General features: G+C 45.5%; 1 protein-coding gene across 1 annotated transcript in view; it reads left to right on the top strand.

Annotated features, from left to right (window-relative positions):
* C8B (complement C8 beta chain) overlaps positions 1-20,862 on the top strand; it is a 39,014-nt gene extending 18,152 nt beyond the window's left edge. Inside the window, exons 7-12 of the mRNA XM_077765242.1 lie at positions 2,609-2,849; positions 4,946-5,074; positions 7,817-7,980; positions 15,793-15,946; positions 18,065-18,133; positions 20,539-20,862. Of these exons, the coding sequence (XP_077621368.1) occupies positions 2,609-2,849; positions 4,946-5,074; positions 7,817-7,980; positions 15,793-15,946; positions 18,065-18,133; positions 20,539-20,690 (909 nt within the window). The 3' untranslated portion in view covers positions 20,691-20,862. The remainder of the gene's footprint in view (positions 1-2,608; positions 2,850-4,945; positions 5,075-7,816; positions 7,981-15,792; positions 15,947-18,064; positions 18,134-20,538) is intronic.
* Positions 20,863-26,452: the final 5,590 nt, after the last annotated feature.

The raw sequence follows: 26,452 nt of genomic DNA, 5'->3' as shown, positions 1-26,452 counted from the left end.
ACAAGCAGCCTTGAGGAACTTCAAATTCCCAAGCAAGGAAGGTGCATTTCATTCTCTAGTCACTGAGTGTTTTCAACATGGGTGAAATGTGTTAGAAAATTAATCCAAGTGGAATATGGAGATCAAGTCATCTATAATGATTCATATGAGGAGAAAGTGGTGAGGGGCTCAGAAAGGTCTCTGCTGCTGAAATACCAACCGGGAGAAAATGAGTAGTAAATGTTAATGGGATTGTTATTGTCTTTGTTTGTTTTTCCTTCTAGGCTCGGAGCAACTTGGGGGCAGAGGCTGTCTCTTCCATCTTTAGACTTAGGATGGCACTTAGTAGGTGGTTAAGACTGAAATACAGTGACGAAGGGTGGGATTAATGAAAAGGATCATACTTTGTTGGGGAGGAAATAAAGAACACCGTCTATTTACTTCTTCCCTTTCTCCTGCTAAGCCCCTCACTCCCTGCCTCCCTGAGTCATAGTGTGCTTACAGTATCTTGGGCACTATAGAGGTCCAGAGACAAGTACAACCTCATTCTTGCCTTCAAGCTTGCCTTCAAGTTGCCTTCAAGCTCTAGGAGGAGAGGGAAACATGTATGAGACAACTGATTCTTAATTTTTTATATCAGTTGTAATACTGCCTGGTTTGTGCTATAAAGGAAATACAAGCAAAGTACAATGCAGTCCTGGAAAATAGTGTGTGTGTCTAGGAAATTCAGGGATGGTATCACATAAGCAGCAATATAAGTAGATGTGTGTCGGGCAGAAAAGGGAGGGAAGAGCATTTAAGGCACAAGAAACAACACATGCAAAATTGTATCATGAAAAGAATAGATTTGGCAAACTGTGAGAAGTTGGATTAGTGCTGAAATATGGTGTGCGGGGCAGAAAGTGGTAAGGTATGAGGAGGCACACTTCACTACCAGGGGACGGAGTGTGAGTTCTTATAATCACAGCAAGGGAATAGATTCTATTCTGGAGACAAATAGAGAGCCAATGCAGGGTTTTGTTTTAAGCCCAGAGGGGCATTAAGATAGAGGCATACCTCAGAGATATTGCAGGTTCAGTTCCAAAGCACTAGAATAAACTGAATTCACAATAAAGTGGGTTATATGAATCTTTTGGTTTCCCTTGTGCATATACAAGTTATGTTTACACTATACTTGAGTCTATTAAGTGTACAGTAGCACTGTGTCTAAAATAACAGTGTACATACCGTAATTAAAAATACTTTATTACTGAAAATGCTCACCATCATGTGAGATTTCAGCAAGTTATAATCATGGATCACCATAACAAATATAATAATAATAATAAAGTTGACATATTGCACGAATTACCAGAATGGGGCACAGAGACACAAAGTGAGCAAATGCTGTTGGAAAATGGTGCCAATCGACTCGCTGTACGTAGGGTTGCTACAGACCTTCAACTTATGAAAAAAAACACGGTGTCCATGAAGCGCAATGAAACAAGGCATACCTGTAGTCCGATCAGAGTTTTTAAGATGTCAGCTCTGATTGGAACATTGAAGGCAGGCTAGAGAAAGAAGGGAGGTCAATGGGAAGGCTTTATCAAAACCCAAGCAGGAGAGAGAACTACAGTAATTTAGCAGAATCATGGACAGAGCACTGCTTAGCTTAGAAGGGTGGGGAAGACGGAGAATCATGCATCTCTGGAGCAGGACTAGAATGAGGTGAGAGTAAGGCAGGGAGCAGTCAGGGGCCCAGGCGTTTGGCACGAAGGGAGCTTGCGTGGCATTCTAGAGCTCACAGGTCCGGCTGGCTGTGAGTTTTAAGATTGCGGACAGAATGTGCCTCATGAACATTTCCCATCCTTTTACCTTTTCCTCCACCTACACCCCAGTATAGGAAGCTCTCACCTCACATTATACTAATACCTCCAAGACGCTTGCACGTCACCTCACATCCCCATCTCTAGGCCTGTCCCCCACACCAAGGGTCACCAAGCTTCTTCTATAAAGGGCCAGAGAGTAAATATTTTAGGCCTTGTCGGACCACAGGGTCTCTGTCACAGCTACTCAGCTCTGCCGTTGTAAGGTGACAACAGCTGTGGGCAGTGCCTGAACGAGACGGCGTGGTGGCTGCATTCTAAAAATGCTCTATTTATAACACTGGGCACCTGATTGGATGTGCAGGCTGTAGCTGGTTGACTCTTGCCGTAGGCTACAATGCCCGGCCTTCCTAAAGCGCCACTTTTACTCTTTCTAGAGCGGCCTTTCTTTGGAATTTAAAAAGCACAAACCACGAGGCTGTTGTTGCAGGCAGGCAGACCCTGTCTCCCTCCAGGGTGGCCTCAAGTGCTCCCGCTGCTCCCTGCCATGTCCACTCTGGCTGCCCTGCCCACCCTTCTCATTCCTTCTTTGCTGCTGTAAGGAGGTGAGTTAAGAGCAAGCTCTTCCAAGCTGAAAGGACATCAGAATATTGATGAGAAATGAAAGCTTGTCAAAGAGGCAGCCTTCCCTCAAGTATCCTAAAGGAATCATAAGAGTGACGACCCCAGGCCAAGAACATCGGATGGTATTTGTAAAGTTCATCTTCTTGTTCCAGATTCCTAACTTTAAAGGTCTGCTTCTCCCATGTTGGTATTTCATTTAGAAAAGCAGTTTTCTGCACGCGCGCTCTGACCTTGAAGTAGCACATTACAAGCTGAAACCCAGAAGCCTCATGCTCCATTACGAATTCCTTCAGAGAGTCAAGCTACTGCCCCTGGAGTACAGTTACGGAGAGTACAGAGATCTCTTCCGTGATTTCGGGACCCACTACATCGCAGAGGCCGTGCTGGGGGGCATTTATGAATACACACTCATTATGAACAAAGAGGCCATGGAGAGAGCAGGTGTGTTGCCCAGGGGACTATGGTTTTCCTGCCGGGGCACATGTGAGCTCTGTGAGGTGGGGGGGAAGAGTTCTGGGCTTTGCTCCTAGTTTCCTTCTCCTTCTCTGGCTGTAGTGTCATTTGCAGATCTCTTCCTTCATAACCTGCTGGTGAGTCCCCCTCCACCCAGCCCTCTGTGTGGGTGCTCCTCTTTTCTACAACTGTTCTCCCTAGACGACGGCATCCATTCTCATGGCTTTAAATGTCTTCAGTATGTGGAGACCTCCCAGTGTATGTTTCCACTTGGACCTCTTCCCAGCACCCAAGAGCTCACATCAGAATGTCCCCTTGACATCACCATTTGGATGCCCAGCAACCATCACAACCTTCCCATGTCCTGAAGGTCAACTTTTGCTTTCCTTTCCCAACTTTGTGTCCTTCCTGGTCATCCACATCTCAGAATGGTTTCACCGTCCAACAGTGGCTTAAGCCAAGAACCTAGGAGTCAACTTTGACTATATGTCTTTCCTTCTAGTTGATTGGCAAGTCTCCTCAGTAAGTTTAAGACAAAACCCAAGATGCTGCACAAGCTCTGACATGTTGTCAATGCTGCTGATCCATAAACCACATTTTGAGTAGCAAGATCACAGATTGTTACCATAGCCGCCCAACTAATATCCAAGTCCCATTGCCCTTGGCAATCTCTTCTCCCTACAGATTTAATTACAGGGCTTTCCACTCGTAACTGTCTACAGGCCTAAGGTGTGATTCCTGCTTCCCAGTCCAGGGTTCTGGCACTTGCCAGGTTAGGTGACCTGCCCTGGGTGACAGTTCACAGTAGAGGAGCCAGGGCTTGGTTATAAGGCCATTGCACTTGCAAGAGGACACATGGTTTGCAATGTATGTAAATTTATGCCGGTGTGGTTTCATTCTTGCTAAGGCCAAGGATAGCTTCCTTCATACCACTGGTTTCCAAAGCACTTTTCAGATTTCCTCAAACTGCTTCCTGCACAAGGATTCTGTTATCAAATAAATTGGGGAAACATATAATGGATCCCACTTTCAGCATTCCACGAGCCTACTGCCATAAAATGACCTCTCCGCCTCCTCTGATACAATATTGGTCACACTTACTTGGCCACAGGTGCACATTTTCTTATAATACTTTTACAAAAAGTACAAGAGATATTATCATGGAATTCATATTTCAAGTAACATGCTTGGGGGGAAAACTGATATATACTTAACACCACTGGAGAACTCAGTAGTCAGGATTGGTCTCCTCTCCTTGCCCAGCCTCAAAGTGCCACAGACGGTGCTGACAACTCACACACGTGTTTTGAGCAAGCCCAGGAGGGGAGCATCCCTTGGGGAGAATTAGGGAGAAACAAGTGGAAAATGAGCCAAAATGAAGGGGAAATAAGACAAGTTGACCCCCTCACTTAGCCAGATCCTAGACCAGATACTTTAAATGTAGCACCTCAATTAATTAGTGGACTAACCATCTCTACTCCAGCAAAGATTAAAGAAGAGTGGGTCGGGGCGCCTGGGTGGCTTAGTCGGTTAAGCATCCGACTTTCGCTTAGGTCATGATCTCGCGGTTCGAGGGTTCGAGCCCCGTGTCAGGCTCTGTGCTGACTGCCAGCTCAGAGCCTGGAGCCTGTTTCGGAGTCTGTGTCTCCCTCTCTCTCTGACCCTTCCCTGCTCATGCTGTCTCTCTCTCTCGCCTAGAAATAAATAAAAATATATTAAAAAAAAAAAAAAGAAGAGTGGGGCAGGGGAAGGTGGACACACTGCAGCAAACTGTACTCACTGGATCGACCCCTAGAGGCTTAGAAAACCACTCTGAGCACTTTCACTCTTAGGAGGGCAGCAAAGACCCTCAGAGCTTTGGAAAACCCTGAAAGGGGAAGGTTCTGTCACCCTTTCATAAGGCCTCCACCCTCATGTCATGTCATGGCTGCCTGCATTGTTTATCATCAGGCTGGCCATCCATTTATTTGAACCTGAGTCATGACATGATATCCAGGAAGGGCAAAACCTCTGGAATCAATGAGAGCAAAAGGGACAGGGTGAATTATCTTTACATCATGGGACTCTTTTCTTGCTTCCTTCAGATTACTCCCTTAATGATGTCCACACCTGTGCCAAGAATGATTTCAGAATCGGTGCTTCCATCAAGTATGTCTACATCAAGCTGGGTGTGTCGATGGGCACATGCGAGGGTATTCTGAATGAAATAAAAGGTGAGTGGCAGGGGCATGTGAATTCTGTGCTCATTATCTTTCCCTTCTTGACATCCCCCAAACTGAATCTTTCTTCCAGCTAAAGACTGTATATTCTAACGCCTTTCAGTTAAAGTAATAATTCATTCAGTAAAAACTTACCTAGCTCCTACCATGTGCTGGGCATACAACAGTGAATAAAATTGTATTCCCATCCTCATGGTGCCCACACGAAGCAGACAAACAATTAAAGAAGCAATGGCAAGCCAGCAATTAGCACCAAACCCAGTTTGGAGCATCAGAACCAGCTTCCTAAGGGAGGGAGTGTTGGAATTACCACTCAGGGAGTAAAGCAGCAAGGTTGTTTTTAAGGCAGGAAAAAATGACAATGGAAATTTGCTCTGGAGGCCAGGAGCTGTCCTGGCTGGAGGCAGATGAAGAAGGTGGGAGAGGAAGGTGAGGAGGCTGGTCCTTCCCTGACATAATGGATGGGATGGAAACTGGAGGAGCCAGTCTGCTACGTAAATCATGCAGCAGAGCCCACACGACAGGGGAGACCAGATCGGAGGTGGGTATCAAAGCCAAGTGTCTGGGAGCAGGGAACCTGGAGATTGTTCCAGGGAGCTGGGAATCAACACAGCAAGTAGAGTAGGAAAGAGAGACGGATCAGCAGGGCCCCAGGCCCCATGCTCTGCTGCACCCCAAAGAGCAATCCCCCAACGACTCCACTTTACTAAGCTTGCACCTGGGATCGTAGGTAGAGAAAGAGTTCCAACAGATGAAACAAAACAGAACAACAAAAGTTAAATGCTGGTCTAGAACCATCTCTTGCACTTTTGATTGATGTGTGGTTGATATTGTTTATTTGTTGATTTTGGTGGGGCTGGGTTGGAAGATAGGTCCTCCAAGGGAGACATGCACAGAACACAGGTGCTCTTTAAAGAAGACTCATAGGGGAGCGCCTGGGTGGCTCAGTCAGTTAAGAGTCCAACTTCGGCTCAGGTCATAATCTCATGGTTCGTGGGTTCGAGGTCCATGTTGGGCTCTGTGCTGATAGCCAGCTCAGAGCCTGGAGCCTGTTTCGGATTCTGTGTCTCCCTCTCTCTCTGACCCTCCCCTGCTTATGCTGTCTCTCTCTCTCTCTGTCTCTCACGGTCTGTCTGTCTGTCTCTCTCTCTCTCAGAAATAAATAAATCATTAAAAAGGAAGTAAGGAAGGAAAGAAGGAAGAAAAACAAAGACGACTCATAGGAAGCACCTTCATGGCTCAGTTGGTTAATGTTTGACTCTTGATTTTGGCTCAGGTCATGATCTCATGGTTTGTGGGATTGAGCCCCACATTGGGCTCTGCACTGACAGCACAGAACCTACTTGGGATTCTCTCTCTCCCTCTCTCTGCCCCTCTCCATGTGCACATACTCTCACTCTCTCTCAAAAATAAATAAACTTAAAAAATAAAGAAGAAATAAAGAAGATTTGTAAAGTAATCCCTTGTGCAGGTCACTAGATGGAATATTGCCTAGGACCCCAGAACCCTTGCCAACTCCTCTCTCCCTTTTGGAGATAACACCATCCTTGCTTCTGTGTTAAACCCATCCTTCTTTTCTTAATAGTTTTACCACCATATGTATCACTAACCAGTACAGCTCAGTATGGCTTGTTTTTGAACTTTATATGGATGGTATGTAATCTTTTCAGTTCTGGGTGGTGGTGTTTTTTCATTCAGTATCATGTTTTGTGTATAGCTAGTTTCCATTGCTGCATAGTATTTCATTGTATGAATATAACACTTTGTTCTTTCCACGTTGAATTTGAGTTATTTCCTATTTCAAGCAAGTGCAGTCACTGCTGCTAAAACATTCTTACATGGTTGTCTGGTACTGATATGCAGGTGTTTTGCAGGGAATGCACCAGGAGTAGAAATGTTGAGTCCGTAGACTGTGTACTTTTTCAGGACCAGTTAATGCAAAGTTGTTTTCTAAAGTGGTTGTACCACTGTCCCCCTACCAGGAGTGTACAAGACTCCTATCTAAGGTCTTCTGGGTTGCAGGCTTTGAGCTAAGTGGTCACTTGACACCAGTTCCCTTGGCATTGGTGCATGGACAAGTTAGAATGCGAAGGACTCACTGATATGATTGAGGACTTTCTGGGAAACTGTGCAGGAAGTCAAAATAAAAATCATATTATAGTAGACACTCTTTAGTGGATATCTGTCACACAAAAAGCTCAGCTTTTACAGATTTTCCTACCTCTGTTATGCCATACAAAGAAGAGAGATAGCTTAGAGCTTCAGCAGGGCTACCTGGATAAACCGTTTCACCCCTAGTGCCTAAGATTTCTTATCTGCAAAATGAGGATTATATAGTACCTACTTCATTGTGAAAATCAAGTGAGTTAATACAACGCTTAGATTACTGGTTGACCAGTAATGATCAATAACCTATCTCCCTATCAACCTATGTATGTATCTATGACCTGTCAATATACCCATATATTGAATGTATCTATTTATCTGTCCATCAGCTATCTATCTTCCATAGACTCAGTGACTGGCATTTATAGATGTCCCCTCCTTGTCCTATATGATTGAGTGAATTGCCTTTTGCCCCTTATGCCATGACTTCCTTGCTGGTGGGATTGCATCTTGTCTACTGGCACCTCCAGGATGAGCTTAGTGAATTTATGGTAACTGTGTTGGGTTACAGCAAATTCCAGGGTGCCGAAGTGGGTCCCCTGACATGTCAGGTCTCTGTGTCGATTCCAGACAGAAACAAGAGAAACACCATGGTGAATGACTTGGTGGTCCTTGTGCGAGGAGGGGCAAGTGAGCACATCACCGCCCTGGCATATAAGGAGCTGCCGACTGCAGACCTGATGCAGGAGTGGGGAGACGCTGTGCAGTACAACCCAGACATCATCAAAATTAAGGTATCGCTGGGGAACCCTTTCTTCTGTTCAGTAAACAGCCTATGAGGGGCTACTGGGAGCCAGGGTGGGGGATACAGAACTTAAGAAGACCCACACCCTAATCTCAAGGCACACACATTGTAGTAGATAATATATTTGGAGTGGACCAATTACAAAATAACTGTTGAGCACCAGCTGGAGACACCTGACTCCCTCCCATTCAGGTCCTCAGGTTGCTAAAGGAAATGAACTCTCAGCTTCTAATTCAAGCCTTCCTAAATTGGCACCGTTTCCATCTATCTCATCAGAGAATCTCTCGTCGCATTATGTGTTTACTTTAACATTCATTCAGCCAACATTCAGTTGCTAAGTTCCTGCAGTGTGTCAGGAACTACGACACTGGAGGAGACACAGGAAGATGGAAGTATGAAACATAATCTGTGCTGAGCAATAAGACACATCCAGCCATGACCATCGTACCGGACAGGATCATACTTCATGGTGCTCACTAACATTTTGAGCACCTACTATATTCTTGACACTCTGCCAGGGGCTTTAGGAGTGTTATTTCATCGAATCTTCAAATTGTGTGTGCTTATCTCCATTTCGTGGCTGATGAAAGTCAAGGTCACAGAGGGTTGCATCCACCTGTGGCTGTACCAGAGTCTATGTTAGGTCTGGACCTGGGACTTTGACTTCTTCCCACCCCTCCAGACTTTCCTGTGGGTTTGGTAAATAAAAACTAATGATCCCAACCACCTGCCACCCACACAAGAGCAGTCTTGCAACCTTAAGCTAAACAGATGTTTGCTAGAACAGGACTGTCATACATATCAGCAGTAGTAGGGCCTTGCCTGTGGGGACTTCTGCACAGTGCTGATGCTCCATCTCAGGCCATCTCTCCTTGCTGTTGTCTGTACAGTCACTGGTTGCCTTGCATCCACTCCACCCTACGTCCAAGACTTAGCCTTGCAGCCAAGGAGGGGTGACTAGGGACCAGAGGTCCTGACATGATGCTCTGCAGGTCCCAACCCTGGAAGTTTCCCCATGTCATCTATTTCAATTCAAACACATAGTTTCTGCAGAACAGAAGGCTGTCATTCAAATCCTGTCCTCTGCTATGCATTCAGTAGTGACACTTAGGGTACAGCTGCTAACAAGCATCGAGGAGAATAAAGTCAGCTGTAGGTTATAGGCAGCTCCAGAGAACTCTGGGGGTGGCTGATGGTGTGGTGACATTGCTTGGTATCACAGATGGGCATGGGAGTGAATAGAGCTCAGGGGAAAATAGATCCCTAGTCTTTACTTGTCACTTATATCTTACTTGAATCTTTTTTTCCCAAAATTGGGAATTAATGGAGTTTTCCTGGGTCATGTACCTGAATAGGTTGGATGTGCCAGACTGGGTATTGGGAATGTCAAGTGTCAAGCATGCGATGTGATCTGGTGTGTGTGTGTGTGTGTGTGTGTGTGTATGTGTGTGTGTGTGTGTGTGTGTGTGTGTGTGTGAAAGAGAGAAATGGACAGAGCAGGGCGGCGGGGAGAGAGAGAGAGAGAGAGAGAGAAAGGAAGATTGGAAGACAGGTAGGGCAAGCTAGCATTCTAAGCATCTCAGTCAGGCCTGCAGACAATCTCAGGTATGCAGCACTTTACCAAAGGCACAGAGGCTTCCCAGCATGTGTGTGATGTAGTATAAAGTATCACACCCGCTATCAGCTATGTGGGCTGAAAGGGGAAAAAGATGAAGAAATCAGAGATGTTTTCAGGAGTTGGGGAGGGAAGGTTACTGAAGGCTTTTAAGCCCTTCCTTTTGTAAGTCCCTGACCCAAGTTGGAAATGTACGTTGTGGGCATCCCACTCTTCCATACACTCTTTCTGATGAGAGAAAACTGCAGATGGCTCCACATTACCTCCCAGTAATTCTTCTCTGCAGAGCCAGCCAGCTAGGTAGTTGGAGAGCTATTTTTTTTCCAGGATAGCAGAAGCCATTAGACAAGCAATTCCTAGACAGAGTGTTGGCCAAGGATTGCATGCATAAACCATTCTTGAAGATCAAGACCTGAATCACGACTGGCATAGGAGCCAGGTGGACAGGGAAGAACACCGAAGAGCCCACTCGCACTGTTTACTGGTAGACGTTAGACCCAGAGAAATGGCTCTTTGCTCAGAGTTAAGAAATAGCAGTGGACATAGAAAGAGAACTCCAAACACAAAAGATTGAAATTACATTCAAGATCCAGAAGACAAGCCTACCTCTAAAAGTGGAAAAATAGAAGTAACTTTTGGAAGGCATTTGCTTTTTTTATTATAAGATTTAAGCAAACGAGGCATTCAGGAAGGAAAAAATAGATGCTGAGATATTAGACACTCATCAGATGAAAAAGGAAGTGGCTGCCTATATGAAACCAAAGGCGCAATAGCAGATGAAAGCCTACATTGGAAACTGTAAAGAACAGAATTGACACTGCAGAAAATTGAGTCAGTGATGTGGAAGGCGCCATAAAAATATTCATATAATGTAGAAACAAAAGACAAAGAGATTAAAACAACGACGTGGAAGAAATATGATGGAAGAGAGTACAGAAGGAGAAATCTAAAACTCAAGGACGGCTTCCTGAGAAAGATGATTAAATTTGAAGAAGCATTCATCATGGACGTAATAAGGGAAAGTCCCTGCGCTGATAATGCAAAATGCAGAACTCATTGAAAAGTAGGCAGAGGTACTGAAAACAAAACAATACTGAAACACATCCTATGATGTGATTTTTTTTTAACTTTTAGAAACAAACTTATTCCAAAAAAAAAAAGTTGTGCTGGTCATAGAATTCTTTGCAACACTAAATCCCTGAAGACAGTGGAGTCACAACGACAATGTCATGAAGGAAAAACTCGGGGCCCAGTGAAATGGTCATTAATGTATAAAAAAATCCCAAAGACACTTTGCATTATTAAAGGAGTCACACAAAAATTGCCAGACTTGGCAGATGGAAATGCAATGTGTCCAGTTAAATTTGAATTTCAGACAAATAATGGATAATTTCTTAGTATAAGCATACCCCAAAGAGTTCATGGGACATATCTGTATGTCCAAATTATTTGTTGTTTGTCTGAAATTCAACTTAAGTTGGACATATTGTGTATTTGACTGGCAACCCTAGTCACAAACCCAGCCACTCATGAGCATTTCTATAAGTAGCCAGGGTGGCTAGGTTGTCGTCTGAGGTCCAAACAGATGGAGAAGCTACTGTATAGAGCTCAGGCATTGCCCAGGGTAGAAGGAAAAGATATAGTTGTGAATGGTGTTCACATAGAGATCAGGAAGGCATTGGTTGTGATGCAGTGAAAAAAAACCCTCCCAAATCTTAGTGACTTCGTACAACACAGGTTTATTTCTCAATCACACACATGTCCAAAGTATACTGGGGTAGGGGCTTTTCACAGTGCCGCTCGGGGATCCAGGCCACAGAGGCTTTACGTGGTCATATGCTCCGAGGGTCACCTCTGCGTTGATAAGGGAAGAGGATATGTCCCTTCACTCTGCACTGAAGGCTTCGTCCTGGAAAGGACATTCTCTTTGTTCACTGTCCACTGCTCAAAACAAGTCAAGGTGCAAACCCGCCCTTTAGGATGTCAGGAAATTGCAGCCCTGCTATGTATCCAGAAAGAAAAGCAGCTGATCAGTTGGTAAGCAGTGGTAATCACACCTTTCTAAAGGTGTGACCACCATACCTTTCTAAATCACTGTATTCAAAGATTCTCTGAAGGCAAATTGCTCTGACCAAGAGAAGGGTTAAAATACAGATGTTGTGGTAACATTGCCTGGTAAGATAACGTCAGACTCAGGCTGTTGGATCTCACCCCTCCCCCAAAATAAATTCTGAATGTCAAATAAGGAAACCATGAGTATAATTAAATGACAGGTAACACACCCACGAAATAATTTTGCCATAGACAAAACCCTAAATGTGTAAGGAATGGTACAATGTCTAAGAAAGACTACATCTCAAATAAAATAGACAACTCCTGGCACTAAGATGATGAATAAACATGCAAAATGCTTAACTTTTCTAGGAATACAAAATGAAAAAGTAACAACATATTTTTTTTTACCTATCAAATTGACAATGATTAAAATCTGTAATATTCAGGGGCGCCCTGGTGGCTTAGGAGGTTAAGCATCCGACTTCAGCTCAGGTCATGATCTCATGGTTGATGAATTTGAGCCCCATATTGGGCTCTATGCTGACAGCTTGGAGCCTAGAGCCTGCTTTGGATTCTGTGTTTCCCTCTCTTTACACACACCCCCATGCTCTGTCTCTCTCAAAAATAAATAAACATTAAAAAAAATTTTTTTTTAAATCTGCAGTATTCAACAGGCTGCCTGGGTAGCTCAGTCAGTTAGGCATCCAACCCAGGTCATGATCCCAGGGCATGGGATCAAGCCACATGTAGGGCTCTGTCCTGAGCACGGAGCCTGCTTCAGTTTCTCTCTCTCTCTTACTCTCTCTCTGTCAAAAAAATATATATAATACTCGATGTCATTGAGAGCAATGAGGCAGGTACTTTCATAAAAAGAGATGAGAATATAAGTTGATCCAATACTTTATGTAACCGTCTATACCCATAAAAAAATTTGTATCAAAGAATATTGAACAGCATGGGAAAATGCTCATAATATGATATTAAGTGAGGCAGGTGGAAAATAAAAGTGCACTTTTCTCATGCCACTAATTTGGTATAAATACCTGTCCATTTAACTATCCAAAAATATACACTGAAAGGACACAAACCATAATGCTAACAATTTGAATCCTTTTCTTCCACTTACCGTGTGACTCCTCCATATTTTTAACTTTTCATCTATCTGTAAACTGAGGATACAGAAGACTATCTGCCTCAATAGGATTGTTGTGAAGATTGTTAGAAAATGCATGTATTTAGTTTAGCACCAGATTACTGCTACCAATGCAGTAATTATGCGTTATCACTAAGAATGGTGATCACCAGGGGCACCTGGGTGGCTCAGTCGGTTAAGCGTCTGACTTCAGCTCAGATCATGATCTCATGGTTCATGGGTTCGAGCCCCATGTCGGGCTCTGTGCTGACAGCTAGTTCAGAGCCTGGAGCCTGCTTTAGATTCTGTGTCTCCCTCCCTCTCTGACCCTCCACTGCTCACGCTGCCTCTCTCTCTCTCTCAGAAATAAATAAAACATTAAAAAAAAAAAGGAATGGTGATCACCAGCATCCATCACAAGGAAGGATATGGAATTTAATAAATAGTGAGGACCATCTCTGCGGCAATATGACAAATAAAATTTTCACAAGGGCAGGTGTGTGTAGGACCCAGTGGTCCATAGGAGCAGTTAGGACTGTGTATTTGGGGGAGAAAGAAGGAAGAGAGATGGGGGCAGGGGGGAAAGGATAAAGAGGAGAAAAGAGAGAGAAAGAAAGACAGTAGCGGAAAGGGCCAGGGAATGAAAGAAGGGACAATCAAAGAGGAGACAATAATGCCATACTAACTTAGAATTAAAAGGGAGCTCTTGAATTTAACTAGAATTAAAAGCTCGTAGGGGTTGCTGCTCAGTTCCAAGGCAAATCACAGTCTGCAAAATTTGTAGAACGCCAGTATAGAAATTGGAAAATGGGAATAATCAAGCCATTTTTATGAATAATTATCCTGAGCCAGTAAGAAACACAAAAGCTTTGGGTTAGAATCCTGGAAATCCTGTTTAATGAGTTCTTTGACTTGGTTCAAGTCACTTACCCTCATCTGAAAACGGGGCCTATAATGGCTGCCTTGGAAGGATGGAGTGGGCTCGCGTCTGTAAGCCACCAGCACACTTCCTTCTTTTTTTTTTTTTTTTTTTTTTTTTAAATGTTTTATTTATTTCTAGGAGAGAGAGAGACAGCGTGAACAGGGGAGGGTCAGAGAGAGAGGGAGTCACAGACTGAAACAGGCTCCAGGCTCCGAGCTGGCAGTCAGCACAGAGCCCGACGCGGGGCTCGAACCCACGAACCACGAGATCATGACCTAAGCGAAAGTCGGACGCTTAACCGACTAAGCCACCCAGGCGCCCCACCACCAGCACACTTCTGACACACAGTCCGAAGGAGGAAGAGGCTTATTCCAGTTCTGCCGCTGACTGGCTCTCTCTCCGGGAGCAACTCTCCGCGCTGGTGGGAGAATGCCTGGGGGGCTAAAGGCAGCCTTGCAGGGTGCTCTGACAGGGAATACAGACTGTTGGAGGAGCTCATACTGGTGTATGGCAAATCCCCGCTTCCCTCCCCTCCCTCCCCCACGTGAGGCCAGCAGGCTGGCCGATTCTGCAAACCGCCTCTGGATCAATTCATTGACCACAAAACGGTGAGACAATGGGACCACCCAGGGGCCTTCCTTTGCCCACTGGAGCGAAGGTCAGCATCGGACGCATTAAGAAATGGAAGCAATTTTCTTCCCACTGGAGGCTTCTATTAGGCATGATTGCCTGCATTTAGACAGACCCTAAACTCTCCAGAGCTGGATTAGGGCAGGAACATAGACAAAATCTGGAGAGGAACCTGGCCCTGGAGCTGAAACTAGGGCCTGCATGCTCCAAACATTTTTTTTTTTAATATTTTATTTATTTCTAGGAGAGAGAGAGAGAGAGAGAGAGAGAGAGCATGAGCAGGGGAAGGTCAGAGAGAGAGGGAGACACAGACTCTGGAACAGGCTCCAGGCTCTGAGCTGGCAGTCAGCACAGAGCCCGACGCGGGGCTCGAACCCACGAACCGTGAGATCATGACCTAAGCGAAAGTCGGGCGCTTAACCGACTAAGCCACCCAGGAGCCCCAACATTTTTAACTACCTCCTTGCACTTTGCCTTAGACTCTTCCTAGCCCGCAAACACCACCACAGACATCTGTGGCTTCCTCTGGTCGAACACTGCCAGGTTCACTGGTGACCAAGGGTCACTCTTTCTGCAGCGAGGTTTCTGCTGTCCACCCCTCTCCTCCCAGCCAGGTGCCTTTGCCCTGATGAAGTCTCCCACCCCCTTTCATTGTCCATCCACTTTTATCAGCTGTTCTCACTAAGCTTGAGGCTAGACCCTAGACTCTAGACCCCAGAGCTGAGCAGTATATAGCCCTGATCTCCTGCAGCTTCCCTTCTTAATTCAAGAAGGAAAAGAGGAGATTTCAACACATCAAAAACTTAATGACCACGAAGGAGCAAAGAGATAGAATTTGTGTTGGCTGAACACTGGACAGTATTCTGAGCACTTCATGGTGGGAAGGTATTCTGTGAACTTTGGAACTGGGGAAAGGCTTCATGATTGTGGTTCTTGCATCATGTGAATGATTTTGCCAAGTCTGGAGGGAGAGCCATGTTGAGATGAAGCTTCTATAATAGTTTCAAGGAGCTACTTGAAAGTCACCTCCTCTCCCCAACCTAAGGCCAATTAACCACCTGCTCCTATGCCCGCATTCCAAGTTTCCACTGTTGCCGGACCTGGTGTACTGTAAGAATCTGTTACTTTGTCTCTGTCTCTAGATTCCGAGTTTTTTGAGGGTGTGGATTTTATCTTACTCATTACTCACGCTTCCTGCCTGGTACTTAGGAGAAATTCAGTAAGAGTTGACCTGATTTCAGATGAGTTTGTTTGTGGATATTGGATAGGATGGTTCAGACAGAGGACAGGGCTTCCACGGACATGTTCGGGCAGCCATCCAGTTGCAAATGAATCCATTTGTCTCAATGCACCAACCCCTTGCCCATTCCTGTGGAACCTTGCTTTACCCTTCTATCCTTCTATTTGATGAATATTTTCTGTCGAAATACATCTTTCTTCTCCCCAGGCAGAACCTCTGTATGAACTGGTGACGGCCACAGACTTTGCCTACTCCAGCACAGTAAGGCAAAACATGAAGCGGGCCCTGGAGGAGTTCCAGAAGGAAGTCAGCTCTTGCCACTGTGCTCCTTGCCAAGGCAATGGAGTTCCTGTCCTGAAAGGTACCATTTCCAGGCAGCTGGTGTCTCTGTGGAAGACATAGTTGGAGGGGCTGGTGCTGCAGCCAGAACACATCATCAAATCCATATGCCCTCCAGAGTATCTCAAGAAGAGTTCTAGATCAATCCCTAGTCCTCTACCTGAGGCCCCAGGGACTGTCATAAAATTCTCTTTGTTATCTCAGGGGGACAAAAAGACCCCCTGGTCATTGGCAGCCTCTTAAACTGAGCTTCTCCATCTTGATCAGGTATTAGAACCACCTGAGACCCAGAGCTACTGATGCTCAGGCCCCCACCTGAATCACTGTATGAGAATCTGGAGAAAGCCCCTCATCAGGAAGGGTAAACTTCCAGGCAGTTCTAATCTGCAGCCAGGCTGTGACTCACAACTGCTGAAGTCCCCACCTCCCTGAAGCACAATGAGGTGGGATTAGACCGAGGGGCCCCTTATACTCAGGTGCATCTCCTGGGCATAGAGCATGATGTTCTTCTAAAGCAGATCTCAGTCCAAGATGCATAAGATAATCACCCAAGGTGCTTTGCACAAACACGGAGCCCTGGGCCTCAACCCAGAGTAGTTCAAGTGAATCACTGGGGATTGGCCTTTGAAAAAGCCTACCAGATGATTACACTGTGGCATCAGGGCTGAGAAGCTAATCAGCTGAATCCACTGGCAGACAGGATCCATCATTCCACTAGCTCATAAATCAGTGGGGAAGGTAGACTTGACCAGAGAGTTACATTGAAGTGTACTGAGCATTAGGACTAGTGTTAGTCCATTTCGCAAGAAGTCAGAGTGTAGGCAACTAGGCCATGCTGCTCTGGCTACCAGAATGCCTAGGTTCCAGCCACAACAGACATAGTAAGTGGCAGCACCGTACAACTGAAGGGGTGAGCCTAGACTGTGCGTTTTGCAGCACAAGGTGAGGATGGACTTGGGGAATCTCTCTGGGCCAAATAAGAGATGCTAGGCTGTGCACATCCTGACCAATGCATGGTGAGAAGATTGGCGGAAGGGGGGAGCAGCAGCAAGGATGGGCCACTTGAACTTGATTCCTAATTTTAAGGGCCATATCTGGAGCCACTGCAATCAGCAGGGCAAATTTGGGGCTGGCTGAGGCCTGGGATCTTGTGTTCCTGTCATGGTGGCCAAGGAAGAGTCAAGTCTAGCTTGAAGCCAAAACAAGGAATCAGATTCAGTTTGGTCCAGCAGATCCACACACAGGGAGGGAGCCAGCTGGCATTAGGGCAGAACCTACTTAGATAGAGCCAGCTCAACAGAGGGGACACAGGAGAAGACCTATTCCCAACTGAGACTGAGGAGTATGTGTCTAACTTCTTGCACAGGGTGGATGGGAGTAAAGGAGACATAAGTCATAAGACAAAAGCCTAAGGCTGGAAAGTTCTGCCATAAGGACAGACACACTGAAGTGGGGATAAGGTCAGCAAGAAGTGTGATTTGCCCATCAGCTCAACATCTTGATCTAGAGTTGCTGAAATCTCCTTGCCTTTATATGCAATTTGGACCTAGAAACTGGGACCCATCTGAGGATGTGCGCTGGTGTGGGGGGGAATATGAAGCCAGGGACGCGGGTGTTCATGGGCCTGACTTATAAAGGATAATCCTATGAAGGGATTCTATGTGATCCAGATGATGACATGTTACAGATCAACAAAGAATAACTTCCAAAGGGCCAGAATTGGCCAAAGGAGGATGACACATCCAAGGACAGTGAGTTCTCCATCACTGGGAGTGTTCAAGCAAAAGCAATTAAATGACTCGCGGTGAAATTGAGCATCAATGACCATTGGCTTCCGTGACCACCACAAATGTAGCTTCTAACACTGGACACTTATAAGGCTGGGTCAAATGTCAGCTCATGAGTTGTTTCCCTCAGCAACTCCATATGGTTTCCCACGATGGCAATAAATATCCTTCAGGAGCAAAAGACCCTCAAGGCAGGAGTAGGTAGTCTTGGCACTGAGCCTTCTTATCTTACACCCTTCAATTAAATGCTTCCCCTTTTTTAATCTCATGCAAAGTGGTGATGTGGAGGGCTGAACTCCAGGAGTTCTGTTTCACACGGTATGATCCACTCTCTGCCTGCATTGTCTTTTCAGAATCCCGCTGTGACTGCATCTGTCCTGTTGGATTCCAGGGCCCAGCCTGTGAGGTCACCTATAGGAAAAGTAAGGAGTCTTGGAGAGTCGGTAGGAAAAGGAAAATCGAGGGAGTTCCAGAGAATAATTCAAAAGGGCCGGAGCATTGGGGATGTTGGGTTGGGAGCCAGAAACTATGAGATTTGAGATCTATTCTGGCTCCTGATTTTATATTTCATTATTTATACACCCGAGAGTGATTCATGTGACAGAACGATTAATGCCTGACCTTTGCAAGTAATTTTTTGAATCATTCTGGAATGCTTACCTTCTTTTTTTAACTGAACTTTTATTCAGCCCTCAAAATCCAGCACAGGTGCCCTTTCTTCTGTAGAAGTTCTAAGCCTCCACCCCTGACTAAATTTAGTGAATTCCTCCTATGTGCTCCTATAGCACTTTGAATATATACCTAATATAGCTCTTAGCACATTATATTTTGGGTTATAAGTGTCTGTCTCCCCAGTGTGTATGAGCAGAGATCATGTTCCATTTGTCTCTGAGTCCCTATGGCCCAGCCTCATTTCCTCTCAGTGCTATGGCCTGAATTAACAAAGCAAAGACTAGACTATCATTAAGATCCCTTCCAGCTCTCAAATTCTTTGCCCAGTTTATTACCTAAGAATTCTGAACGTGCCCCCACCCCTGACTCCTCCTTCCCTTTCTTTTCCTTTCTGTGGCTTTTTCGCAGTATCTTTAAAAAAGGAAATGGCATGGGGCTCTTGGGTGGCTCAGTTGGTTAAGTGTCCGACTTTGGCTCAGGTCATGATCTCATGGTTTGTGGGTTCAAGCCCCATGTTGGGCTCTATACTGACNGCTCAGTCAGTTAAGCAACCGACTTCGGCTCAGGTCATGATCTCATACTCTGTGAATTCAAGCCCCATGTCAGACTCTGTGCTGACAGCTCAGAACCTGGAGCCTGCTTCAGATTCTGTGTGTGTCTCTCTCTCCCTGCCCCTCTCCCTCCCCTCAAAAGTTTAAAATTAAACAAAAAAACAAAGAGGCACTGTACTACATATCAGGCACCTTGCTAAGTGCTTGGACTCAGCTTGTGCTTGAATTTCATCTAGCATTCAGTAACTGTGACCTTGAGCAATTTACATGACCTCTTTATGCCTCAGCCTCCTCATCTGTAGAATAGAGCTGATGGTATTAACTACCTCATAGAGCTGTCTTGAATTTCTCATGAAAACTAGAAGCACTTATAATGATGGCTAATACATATAAGAGCAAAATAAATGTTGGTTAGTTTGTTTTAGAGCAAAATAAAGTGTTCCTTCGTATTTTACATATATTAAATCTGTTTATCCTCACAACAACATCACAAAGTAGGTACTATCAATGTCCCCCATTTTATTGATGAAGCAGCTAAGGTTCAGTGAGTCAATAACTTGCCCAGAGGTCACACAGTGAGTGTAGGAACCTGGGTTCATGTTCACTGAATCTGCTACAGCCTTTGCTCTTGACTCCTGCTTGCACTCTCCATTCTTCTCCCCAGTGAAATGCTCACCTCCAACCACCAGCACGGGCCCCACATGGTGCTGTGCCCAGTGAGTATGTAATCGCACAACCACAGGATATCTCCTGGTTGGAGGAGACATTGGACACCTCCTACTGTAGCCTTCTCATTTTACGAGTGGGGCAGGCACAGAGATACCAAGTGATGTATACAGAATTATACTGCCCATCAGAGGCTCAGCCAGACACCTGATGTATCATGGTGGATGGAACTGGTTACTTGTCAGTCTCGTCAACAACCAAAAAATCCTCAAGGGAAAGGCAACTGTCAGCGAGGGGAGAGTGCAGTACTTGTTATTATTTCATATAACACACAGTGCTTACAGTCGATAACAGAGCCCCTATGCTACCCAGCATCCTACACCTGGGAGGTGACCGAGCTGCGAAGCACTCGTGCATTCATCCAACAAATGTTTATTAAAGAACCCCTGGGGGCCAGCTTAGGTGCTAGGGTTCAGTGGCGAGCAAATCATATATAGACCCTGTCATCATGGAGATCACTGTTTAGAGAGGAAGACTGACATCATTTGAATTGTCCCAGAAATACATTTAAGGCTGTAGTTGCCACTGCTATAAAATGCTCCAGGAGCTCAAAATATGATGAATTGGTGGGGAGTTAGAGGTCAGGGAAGGTTTCCCTGCAGAGATAATACTTCAGCTGAGATATGATGGGTGAATAGGATTAACCAGATAAATAGAGGAGGGAAGAGTATACTGGGCTAGGGAAACAGCATCTGCAAAAGCCCTGTGGTAGAAGGAAACATGGCGACTACCATGGTTTGCAAGAAGGACAGCTGACTGGAGGGAGGAGATCTGAGTAGACTCACCAAGCCTTTTGGGCTTATATGCCGCCCCTACCCCCATGGGGCCCTCGGGTGTAACGAGGGTTCATTAATGTTTGATGACCTTCTTCCTTACAGATGTCCCCATTGATGGGAAATGGAATTGCTGGTCAGACTGGTCTCCGTGTTCTGGAGGACAAAAAACAAGACAAAGGCAGTGTAACAACCCGTCTCCCCAAAGTGGAGGCAGCCCCTGCTTGGGCCCTGCTTCAGAAACACTTAACTGTTAAGGAAGGACGAACTTCTAGCACCTAGTACTGTGGGCTACACACAGCAAGAGCTCTGAACCCTTAGGAACTCAAGCTAGGTTACCTTGTACCGGCTCCCAGCTGGGGCCAGCCCAAGGGCAGAGGCCTGTGTCACTCAGAGTGTTTGAAATAAAGATGTTATTTGCAAAATGCATGTTGATTTGAACAAATAGTGAGTTAAACATAAACTACAGGTTCCTTAAGGGCTCTTTGCTCATCTGTATAGTTTGATTCCATTCGCATGTACTACCAGCCAGGAACTGTGTTAGCAGTTGTTCACACTGAAGTCCCCCTATGTGCCAGGCACATGTTAGGTGCCCAATGATGAATCAGTGACTGGATATTAAGTTGTTCCTCCCTTGAGAACTACATGGTCTCGTTCAGTGACAATGGTAGTGAATATGTATTGAATGACTACTGTGCCAGCCACGATGCTCAGTGTGTTAATTCATTCCATCCTCATGACAGCCCTACAAGGTGGATGCCATATTAGCCATGTTCAGCAGCTGCAGGAACTGGAGCTTAGAACACTTAAGTGGCTTGTCCAGGGTTTGCACAGTTAGGAAATGGCAGAGCTGGGCTGCAAACCTGGGCACTTTGGGCCCCAGAGGTTCGACTCTTAACTGTGGTGCTCCATAAATGGGCATTTCTTGACAATGAATTTTTTTCTGAAAAAAAAAAAATGTAGAAGAAAGTGGGATGTGTGTGTGCAAATGTGTGTGCATGTGTTGTTGACAGTCTCCACCCACTGCATCCTGAGGAGAGTGGATCCTGGTTCCTCAGCTCCCTTTGATGCTGATCAAAGGAAAGGCAAGGTCCTGCATGTCAGAAGCAGAGTTCTGGGGCAGAGCTGAATTGCAGTGATATGAGTGGGTGCCTCGAGAAGTCCCTGAGCTGGAGAAAAGAGCAAGGGAAACTGATAACTGAGTGAGAGACAGACAGAAGGAATGCAGGAAGGAAGGAGGGAAGAGGGAGGGAGGGAGAGAGGGAGGGAGGGAAGGAAGGAAGGAAGGGAGGGAGGGAGGGAGGGAGGGNGAGGGAGGGAGGAAGGAAGGAGAAATTTTAGTGGCTGGAAGAGGGAACATGGAAACATATCAAGGAGAAGTTCAAGTTGATGGCTCTGCGGCAGAGTGCAATATGCACCTTCCCCTACCTCTGTATGTTTCATTTTGCTCACTCATGCTTTTGTGCACTTTCCATCTGGAGCGTGGCGGGGACGGGGAGGGGGGTTGCTTGAGAAGAGACAATAAGGGAAGTCAGTTGATCGTTAGATTTCTAAAAACCAAAATATTTTTATTTTTTAGATTGAGTCAAGCTATCATTTAGGCTCTCTTGCTCTCATTCATTGCATCCCATTAAAACATCCCTTCGTATTTTGTTTGCTCTTGGATGCTCCCTGTCTGTTGCCAAACTTCCTGTGAATTCCTTGAGATCACATTGATGGGAGGGTGGGGAATGGTTCAGAGTGAATTGGTTCATCCTATTCATTTTCAACCACTTTGTTTCCAGCCACATTATCTGCTTAGAGTTTGCCTCTGGGCTAGGTGTTGAGGGCTAAGACCTGCACACATCCATGACTCCAAAGCATGAGTCAGCACCACCCACCAATCTGGCCTGAGCAGCTACCTGGAATTGCTTTGATAGAACAAACAGGAAGGAGCTGATCCTTGACTGCAAGGGGGTTGTCTAGCAAGCGTGGTGATCTGTGATCCGGCCTGCCCTTTCGCATCCCTGTGTCCCTGCAATTGAGCTGACGGCTCTGGGCCCTTGTTTGGCTTCATATTATTGCTTTGCCGTCTGCTGTTATTTCAACAGGCTAATCCAATAATGTTTTATCTCTTTCATTATACTGAAGCTGTATAATTTTCTTGAGTTATAATCTATCTTCTTTTAAGATTCCCCAGAGACGGGAAAGAGTGGTTCTGTCTTTGGTTGATGGGAAGCTCCCAGGAAGCCCGTGCTAGCACGTGGAAGCCAGCGCCGCCAAATTAAATTCTGAATCTCAATCACAGCCACCGCTTCTAATGGGAAATTTAAGTTGATTATGGAGATGACAGCCCAGGTTCACGTTTATTGCATTTAGCAGAAATTGTTTATCCTATTAAATATGGTCTTGAAGGAGAAACAATTGAATTTTGGAGCACCGGTGAATACCCGGGTGACACCCAGGTACCGCTTAACTGTGTAATAATTATATTCTTACTCGTGGGCTGAACTTCCCCTCGTGACTCTTCTTGCAAACAAATGCATTTAGGAGGAAGCTGAAATATAATGTAAGAATTAAACAAAATAAATGCAAACTGTGCTTTTGGCAAAACTTGGCTACTGCGGCCAACACAGGCGTATCTGTGAAGGAGCCGCGATATTCGTGGGGCTCAGTCCAGGCAGTGTAGATTGGCCATGGTCCTGGAGGCTGGAACACAGCACAGGATACCTGGGTGTGGGAGAGTTTTGCGTCCAAGAGTATGAATGTCTGAAATGCTGCGAGCTCCCTAGAGTGCTTGATGTCGGGGCGGGGGCGGGGAGGGTGGCTCTCCAGGCTCCGCTTCCTGTCTGTGTGACCTTGGGCTAATAACATAACTTCTGTGGGGATAATAATGATTATAATTATTTTAACAATAGTGATAATAATAATAGCTGCCAATTATAGAGTGCTGCTCAGTTTATGAAGTCTTTTAACCTACATTATCTCAGTTAATCTTTATCTGAATTTGATGGGGTAGATATTAATATAATCATCAGGTGACAGGTAGGGAAAGCTTCAAAGGGAATCAGGATCCTTACCACAAATGGGCTGCCTGCAGAAATCAAGGTGGGTGGCTGAGGCTGGGAGAAAGCATCTCCTGGCATAGAATCCAGAGGAAAATGCCATCTTTGTTTTAAAGAAGAGAACTTTGGACTGTTCCCAGGCACTTATTTGAAAAGCTCTCCGGAAAGAGTGAGCCTGCAGGAGAAAGCCCTTGGGACACCAGCCAGGATCCCCTGGGGACCTTCTGATTAGCATCTTGATGGGGAAAGATTTTGTTTTATGGATTAAAGATGTCCTTAATGACACTATGTCTTCCTTGCCAGCATCTCTAGGCTTTGAGGACATTGTGTTATAATTTACTCTTTTACCATCTCCTATTCCTGCTCAAATGCAATGTTCACGAAGCAGGGATGCTGTCTTCTGCTCTTTTATATCTCAAGAACCCAGTTCAGGGCCTGACACAGCAGACAACAATAAATAATTGGGGTTTTTGTTGTTGTTGTTTGTTGTTTTTTAATGTACCTTCATTGGTTTATTTTTTATATATATAATTTATTGTCAAATTGGTTTCCATATAACACCCAGCGCTCATCCCAACAGGTGCCCTCCTCCATGCCCATCACCCACTTTCCCCTCTCCCCCACCCCCATCCACCCTCAGANAGGGTGCCCGTTTCTGCACATCCTCACCAGCATCTAGAGTCTCCTGATTTGTTCATTTTAGCCACTCTGACCAGCGTGAGGTGTTATCTCAGTGTGGTTTTAATTTGTATTTCCCTGATGATGAGTGACGCTGAGCAATGTTTCATCTGTCTGTTGGCCATCTGGATGTCCTCTAACAATAAATAATTGTTGCATGAATTAATTAACGAAAAGGAATGTGAGTGGGCCAACAGCAGAACCTTCCCAGGCCGGTGAGAAACTTTCATGAATTAGTGGCACATGATGGTAGCTACATGAAATTTGGCATACAGCATCCCTGGGATAAGGGGCAACCCACATGGGGGTGGCTGGGGAGGCACCTTCAGCCAGTTTTGTGGGCAGCATTGCAGAAAATACTGAAATAAAAGAAGCAGAGAAGTAGCCAATGTCAAATGGAGGCTGATGGGGCTTGGGTAGGGTTATTGGTGACACCCGCTAGTGACCACCAGAGACCTCCAGGAAAACTTTACAGAGGAAGGGAGCAGGAAAGTCTGTAGCCATTGGTGGGGTAATCCTGAGAAGTACATTTCCAGGTGGCTGTCCAAGCCAAGGCTCCAGAGGGTTTAAGGCCTGCCCCATATGTGGCAGAGGGAAGAAATGAACAAAGAGCAACTCAAAAAAAAAAAAAATTATTTTCTAGCATTCTGCCTCCACCTCATTTTTTCATCTGTGGATTCATTTGAAACCGACAATGCCCACCTAAAACCAGCAACACATTGGGGGTGCCTGGGTGGCTCAGTCGGTTAAGCGTCCCACTCTTCATCTTGGCTCAGGTCATGATCTCACGATTCGTGGGACTGAGTCCCACGTCAGGCTCTGCACTGACTCTGCAGAGTCTGCTTGGGATTCTCTCTCTCCCTCTCTCTGCCCCTCCCAACTCTCTCTGTCTCTCTTTCTCTCTCTCTCAAAAATAAATTAAAAAAAAAAAAACTAGCAACACTTTGGCCTAGTACACCATGTCTTTGAGATTCCCTGTTCAGTGAAAGCCATCATGAAATCAGATTTTTCTGTATGGTGTTTTCCTCTTTGAGTTATCCTTCCATACTGAGGTATTCAGAAATTCAGGATTTCCTGAGATACCCAGGGACAGTCTCAACCTCATAGGCAGAGATGGAAACACAGATGAAGAGAAGCCAAGTAGCATAGTTCTTAGAAGTGTGCTCTCTGGAGCCACACTGCCTGTGTGTGACATTGTCTGGCTCTGTGGCTTATTAGCTATGTGGCTTTATGCAAGCCGTGTACCCATCTGTGCCTTCATTTCCTCATCTGTAAGATGGGGATGCTCATGGTAGCAACCTCCCAGAGTCTGGGGAGCATATGTGAACGCCCAGACAAAGTCAGCCCTCCATAGTTAGCTATATCACTGACATCATTGTTTCTGGGGCTTCTCAAACCATCAACAAGAACAGTGGTTTGTTGGTTTGATTTTTAAAGGTAATTTAAGACTGGTTTAAAAATATTTCAGTGCTAAACCCACCATAAGCACGAGAACAAGAAAGACATAAAATAGCTTAGCTCCTAGGAGATGTCTTCATAAAGGACATGAAGGCTTTGTATACCCCAAGCTCTGGGTTATTAAGGGAAAATGTAACAGCATAATAACTAATATTTGCAGAGGGCATTACCAGCTACAAAGAACTTTCACATACCTAATCCAGCTTAATCCTCTCAATGGCTCCAAGAGGAAGGATTTATTATCTCCCTGACAGGTGATGAGAGGGAGCCTCGGAGAGACTGAGCAATTTGCCTAAGACCACACAGCTCAAAAGTGGCCGTACTGCCCAGTCCCCGGGCTATGTCCATGCCTCCAACTGCAGTGGAAGCAGTGGCGGTGACATCACATAGCAGGTGCCTGCCTGCCTGTCCACTTGCATGGAAGAGGCAGAGAAAGGCCCCTGGTCTGGCGTCTTTGCAGTGGGGAAGCAGTGCTGTATTTCAGAGGGCTTCCAGGCAGGGTGCCTCGGTGGCTCCGTGGGTTAAGCATCTGACTCTTGATTTCCACTCGGGTCATGCTAGGGTCATGATCTCACAGTTCGTAAGTTCAAGCACCGCGTTGTCCTCTGCGCTGACAGTGTGCAGCCTGCTCGAGAATCTCTCTCTCCCTCTCTCCGCCCCTTCCCTGCTTTCTCTGTCTCTCTTTCATAAAGTAAATAAACTCAAAAGAAATTAAAAAAAGAAAACAAAGAGCTTGCAGCCAGACATACAGAGATGCAAGACCCAATGCCATCCATCACTTCCCAGCTGAGTGATCTTCATCAAGTCACTTACCCTCTCTGTGCCTCAGGCCAATCGTC

The sequence above is a fragment of the Crocuta crocuta genome, unplaced genomic scaffold (assembly GCF_008692635.1).
Source record: "Crocuta crocuta isolate KB4526 unplaced genomic scaffold, BGI_CrCroc_1.0 scaffold625, whole genome shotgun sequence".
NCBI classification, from domain to species: Eukaryota; Metazoa; Chordata; class Mammalia; order Carnivora; family Hyaenidae; genus Crocuta; species Crocuta crocuta.
Note: the sequence above shows the minus strand (reverse complement) of the source record. Positions and strands in the feature narration are given on the sequence as shown.